The sequence below is a fragment of the Calliphora vicina genome, chromosome 3, assembly GCF_958450345.1.
Source record: "Calliphora vicina chromosome 3, idCalVici1.1, whole genome shotgun sequence".
In the NCBI taxonomy this organism is placed as follows: domain Eukaryota; kingdom Metazoa; phylum Arthropoda; class Insecta; order Diptera; family Calliphoridae; genus Calliphora; species Calliphora vicina.
Window position 1 is genome coordinate 19827936 of NC_088782.1, and position 6625 is coordinate 19834560.

Below are 6625 nucleotides of genomic sequence, written 5' to 3' on the forward strand. Positions count from 1 at the left end.
GTCGACAGCTTTACAAGTAGATTGCTGGGTAACTAGTGGTGTTTTCTAGCGGCCAATATATTCCTCAACGCGGCACTTTTTTTAATTAGCTTTTGTGATTTATAGATTAACATGTTTAAGGATTTTGTTAAGGACTGGAACCAAACATTTTCCACAGATTGTGTGTAATGATTGTGATAATAATAATTTTCCATGAGTTTTTTTTATATAAAAACATTTATTTTCTTTAATTAAATTGTACTAAAACTTATCGTATAACAAAACATCGATCAACAGAAATGTGTAAAACAGAAAAATACTTATATTAACTTGTTAATTTAACAAGTGTTGCTTTGCTTTTCAGCAGACTCTGGAAAAACTTACAAGAAACGATAACGGTAACGGAAACGTTTAGCGGGAGCATCGTAATGGTAGCCACCAGCTTGGCTTTGAGATTCATGATGATGCTCATGATGATGTTGTTGTTGATGGTGCTGGTGGGTGGGGGGCAAGTATTCGTTGGATGGAGCTGGTGCAGACTGTTGTTGCTGGTAGACGGGAGCTGGAGCAGAGTATTGTGGCTGAGGAGGTAAGTATTCGTTGGTGGGAGCTGGGATGGGAGCGGAGAGTTGTTGTTGGTAGACAGGAGCTGGGGCAGAGTATTGTGGCTGAGGAGGCAAGTATTCGTTGGAGGGTGCAGGGGCTGGGATGGGTGCCGACAATTGCTGTTGATGAACTGGGGCTTGATATTGAGGTTGAGGAGGCAAGTATTCGTTGGAGGGTGCAGGAGCTGGGATGGGTGCTGAGAGTTCTTGATGATGAACTGGGGCTTGGTATTGAGGTTGAGGAGGCAAGTATTTGTTGGAGGGTGCAGGAGCTGGGATGGGAGCTGAGAGTTCTTGATGATGAACTGGAGCTTGGTATTGAGGCTGAGGAGGCAAGTATTCATTGGAAGGAGCTGGAGCTGGAATAGGAGCTGACAGTTCTTGATGATGAACTGGGGCTTGGTATTGAGGCTGAGGAGGCAAGTATTCGTTGGAAGGAGCTGGGGCTGGTATAGGTGCAGAAAGCTGTTGTTGATAAACTGGAGCTGGTGCGGAGTATTGAGGCTGGGGAGGCAAATATTCGTTGGTAGGAGCAGGGGCTGGGATAGGAGCTGAGAGCTCTTGATGATGAACTGGTGCTTGGTATTGAGGTTGAGGAGGCAAGTATTCGTTGGAAGGTGCAGGAGCAGACTGTTGTTGCTGATAAGAGGGAGCCTGTTGTGGCACATCAAAAACTGGAGAGGGTTTGTCGTAATTGTAGCCATGGCCAGTCAAATGGGAGACATCAGCCGATACGGCTGCAATAGCGCAAACAGCAATAATGAAGAATTTCTAAAACAAGATAAAGCAATATTATTACATTTTAGCAAAGAGAATTTAGATGCTACTTAATGCTGGCTCTGGTAATCCAAAATGAGGCCAGTACATTAGTAGTAAGATTTGAATTTTCAACTTACCATTGTGTTTTGTTAATAATGTTTAATATTTTGATAAGTTGTTATCAATTCTACAATAGAGCTGTGAATGATGATACTAAACAGTTTACGTTGAATATTTATACCCGAATCTTTTACATTTTTCATCATAAAGTTTTATTAATAAAAAAATCACTATAAATTTTGGTAATAACACAGAAATTAAAAAACCAAAAGACCAAATTCTCTTCTCTTACTCTTAAGTCATAATTTTTTATTATTAAGAGCTGCTGCTGTGCATTTTTTCCCCCCAAAAAAAAGACATTTTCAATCAAATATTCATGATTTTGCAATGTCCATCATAGACTTGGTTACCGAAATTGTTGGTAGTTTTTTTTTCTCTGTAAGCTTAACCAGTTTCAGATATTTCTTTACGTTTTATTTGTTGATACCCAAAAGAGAATTCAAATTAAACGTTTTATTATTTTTTTGTTTTAAGATCTGCAGTTAAAATTAAAAACACAGTTTCGGTCATTAATCTCGTTGTAATGTTGTGTTTTAATATTTAAGAAGTCTTGTCTAGGCTTTACCGGCTTTTAACTGTCTGCCATAGATGTTGTTTTCGTTTCAATGTCAAGTTCAGTTTTTTTCTCTTCGTGTTTATTTGTTGTAAATTCTAAAAACATAAAAACTACATTTAAATGATCTTAAATACTGTTTTCGAAATCATGTAGGTTAAATAAACAACATGTAAATTGATGTTGGTACTAAATTAGAAAATTAATCAAAAATGTTAATGATTAAAAAATACAAAAAAATAACCACAAAATTTAACAAAGTTGTTGAATGAATTTATTGGTTTAATTAGAAATTAACTTAGTTAGGCCTCCATGTAGAGATGTGGGTTTCTTTTTTTATGTCCATAAACATTTGTTATTTTGCGGCTGCAAGTTAAGGTCTGTGCTAAAAGCTAGCAAGGTGTAAAATTATTTTGATTTTGTTTTATTTTTAATTTATAACGTTTTAATTTTTCAGAAAGCTACAGTTATCTTTAACTAGAATATAATGCGAAAAGGAAGAAACGAAGAACAAATGCCAAAAATCCCAAAGAGTTAAGCAAGGACTTCCTCAAGGCCAAGTACATTCGCCACTCGTCTTTAAATATTGCCTCTTTCCTCTCGCCTGCACAAAGAGTGGAAGTAATTTCCAATGCAGATCATTATGGCGACGGTCCACAATGTAAATGTCCTATGTGTTCTGGTAAATGGTTAACTAAGTTAAATTCATAATTTATTCACTGTGCATCTGGACGAAAGAGATAAATCTTAATCTTTCCACAAGTTTTAAAGCCAAGAACGATCCAAGCCAATTTCGGAGACTCAGTTCCAAAGTGAAGAGTATCCCAGAGAGAGAGCATATCACATCGACCGAAACAAATAATACCCTAACGGGACATGGTCTGGACTATATATTACGTTCATAGATAGGCAGCTCATAATAGATAGAACCCTTTTGATCCCACTAAATACAGAGCATTAACTTAGCGCCATGGATATTTGGCTTTGGTAACGCTTCGGCTGGTTCGGATGTGCTTCACATACGATCTCTTACGCTTCGGGTTATCGTAATTGATCCATTTTTCATTGGAAGTAATGATTTGGTACCAAAACGATTTTCTTTTATAGCGATCAAACGTCACTTCAGTTATCCAAATTCGTCTTTTAAGGTCTCTCGTCTTCAATTCGTATGATATCCTATTTCCTTGCTTTTGGATGAATCCTGATACTCGCAAAAGTTTTGCTGCTTGAGTAGCTCCCAATTATTCTGCAAGCTCTTGTTGAGTTTGACAACTATTTTCATGGAATAATGCTTCCAATTCTTGGTCTTCAAACTTGCTAGGCAGGCCTACTACTTCTGAACCGCACAAACCATCTCTCGCACGTTGAAATCGATGGAACACATTCACCATAAACTTTGGTGAGTAATCAATGTGCTGCATAGACATTTTTCTTTTTTTCAAAATTAAAGAAGTAAAGCAAAACATCCCGCATATGATGATTCGTGGGTACAAAATTCGAAATTTTTGAAGCAAAAAAAAAACGTTCAAAAGATACGCCATCCCGCATGTGTTCCATCGGTTTCAACGTGCGAAAGATGGTTTCTTACGTTCAGAAGTGATGATTTTGACACGCAAAACAAAGATCGGTCAGACCAGCCAAAAAAGTTTGAAGATCAAGAATTGTAGGCATTATTCCATGAAGATTGTTGTCAAGCTCAACAAGAGCTTGGAAAATCATTGAGAGCTACTCAAGCAACAATTTCAAAAAGTTTGCTAGCAGCAGGATTCATGCAGAAGCAGGGAAATTGGGTACCATGCGAAAGCCGAGATACCTTGAAAGACGAATTTGCATATCCGAAATGATGTTTGATCGCTATACAATGAACAATGGATCCATTACGATAACCCGAAGCGTAAGAGATCGTATGTGAAGCCGGGCCAACCAACCGAATCGACATCATAGCCATATATCATCAGCGCTAAGGCAATTGTCTGTATTTGGTGGGAGGATCCATTCTATTATGAGCTTCTGAAATCATACCAGACCATCACAGAAAACCTGTAGTGAATGCAACTGATTCGTTAGAAGCGATCAATGACCGAAAAATGCCCATAATATCCGGCCATACATGAAACCGTTGTTGCAATACCTGTTAAAAAATATTTAGAATGAAGTGGTTGGGAAGTTTTGCCTCATCCGCTTTATAGTCCATACCATGCCCCGTCCGACTACTATTTGTTTCGAAGGATGCAGAACGTTCTCTCTGGTATATGATTCACTTTGGAACAGAGTATCCGATATTGACTTAATTTGTTATTGGCTTCAAAAGATGAGTAGTTTTTTTGTCTCGGATTCCATATGTTGTCAGAAAGATGGGAGAAGGTCACTGCTAACAATGACCAATACTGCGAATAAATTTATATTGTACAAATGTTTCAAAATAAAAGCTAAAGATTTAAAAAACATTCCGCAAATCGATAAATTTTGGTTTCAATTAAAGTATCAACACAATTTTGTATAGGCTATATACAAATCCATACATTTAGTGACTCTAATTTATGTTGGATTTAATCTGTATGTTAGTATGTACTATATATTAGTTAATGGAAAAAACTCTTTTTAAATTTTCAACTTTTAAAAGACCATAACTTTAAGAGTTTAATTCATTTCAAATATTAAACTTTTTTAAATGTAGATGAAATAATGAAGCACAGATTTTCTATCCTATCATTGAGGGCATATGCCCAAGACTGGCAAGTCTGCCTATAATATTGTTGGCGTAAACTAATGATCGTTCTATATTTCGAGATTAAAGAACTCTTTCAATAGATAATTTTTTTTACCCTGACAATACAGTCCGAATTATTTCCAATATTTTAAATATTTATAAACCACTGTGCGATGCTTAACACTAATTGCTTTTATAAAACCTTTAAGGAATTAGTCTCATTTTTAAATTTAATTTGACTCTTGACTTTAAAAACTCTTTTATTTTTGTTCGACTTGATATTTCAATTGAAACCTGATACTACTGTCTCAAAGTTGTCTGCCTCGTAAGATGTTGTGAGATAAAAATCTAGTAATTTTGGTTGGTTTTTTTTTTCTTTCAAATATTTATTTATTTACTGCATTAATGTTACGACTGTTATTAATTAATAAAAAAGGGCATTAACATTAATTATTATGTTTATTTATAATATTTACATCTTCTATTTTTATTGTTTTTTTTTAAATATTTCTGTTATACTAAGTAATTAAGCCTACTACTGGTTATTTTGGTATTTCTAAAAATTTATATGGCATAAATTTATTTATTAATAATATGTTAAATTAAAGAGGAATGCAAAAAGAGGGAAGAAAATTTTAAAAAATGTATATATATAAAAAGACTTCTCAAAAATAATTACAGTTTAACCGAAAATTAATGTGTAATGGAAATCCATTTAACTCTTGTATGACAACCTTCATAAAGAAGTTAAGGACTGTTTTCTTTACTAAATAACAGCATCTTACTAAAAGCAATAATTTTATTATTTTATAGGGGAAGGAAACTGACATAGAACTAGATTTTGATTCGTATGAATTTGGCTAATACTTCTGTGGTGGAACCAAAATGAGCAACCAATTTTAGATTGGAAGATACAGGCGATTACACAGGAGATGGGGATATAGCAAATGATATAATAAAATTGGAGAATGTCCCACCTACACAGCTATTTCGTTTATATTGGTCAAGAATGGCCAACCACCATGGTGGTTAATAATCTAACCACCCCATTCTATAAAAACCATTAGATGTATTTTTATGTTTTCTTATTTTTCATAATAAATGGACCTTAATTAAAGTCAAAATGCACTTGTGTGGATTATAAATACATAAAACCGTGGTTGAAAGAGTTAATTTGAAAAAAAGTGCCGATAAAGCACACCGATTGCTCACCAAAGCTTATAGGGAATGTGTTCCATTGGTTTCATCGTGCGAGAAATAGTTTGTTTGGTTCAGAAGTGGTGATTTTGGCACGAACGACAAAGATCGCCCAGTGCAGTCAAAAAAGTTTGTAGACGAAGAATTGGAGAAGCTTACAAAATCATAGGGAGCTACTCAAGCAACAATTCAAAAAAATTTGCGAGCAGCAGGATTCGTCCAAAAGCATGTAATTGAAGCCTAGAGACCTTGAAAGTCGATTTTGCATGTCCACATTGAATAATTACTTGCGATCAAAAATGGATATTTAAGATAACCCGAAGCGTAAGAGATCGTATTTGAAGCCCGGCCTACCAGCCGAATACACACCAAAGCCAAATATCCATGGCGCTAAGGTAATGTTCCGTATTTGGTGGGAGCAAAATTATGAGCTGCTGAAATCTGACCAGACCATCACAGGCAGTTGAACCGAATGCAAATGATTCGTTTGAAGTGAGCATTGACCGAAAAATGGACAGAATATGCTGCACAACAAGAAATCGTAATATTCCTTCATGACAACTCTCAGCCACATGTTGCAATACCTGTTAAAATGTATTTAGAATGATGTGGTTGCGAAGTTTTGCCTTACCCGCTTTATAGTCCAGACAGTGCCCTGTCTGATTACTATTTTTCGATCGATACAGAACACTCTCTCTGGGA

General features: G+C 35.6%; 1 protein-coding gene across 1 annotated transcript; it reads right to left on the reverse strand.

Annotated features, from left to right (window-relative positions):
- Positions 1-359: 359 nt before the first annotated feature.
- Positions 360-3443, reverse strand: LOC135954146 (uncharacterized). The gene is made up of 2 exons (XM_065504219.1): positions 3405-3443; positions 360-1355 (listed from the first exon to the last, which is right to left on the reverse strand). The coding sequence occupies exons 1-2, from the start codon at positions 3441-3443 to the stop codon at positions 360-362; spliced, it is 1035 nt and encodes a 344-aa protein (XP_065360291.1).
- Between the last annotated feature and the right edge of the window lie 3182 nt (positions 3444-6625).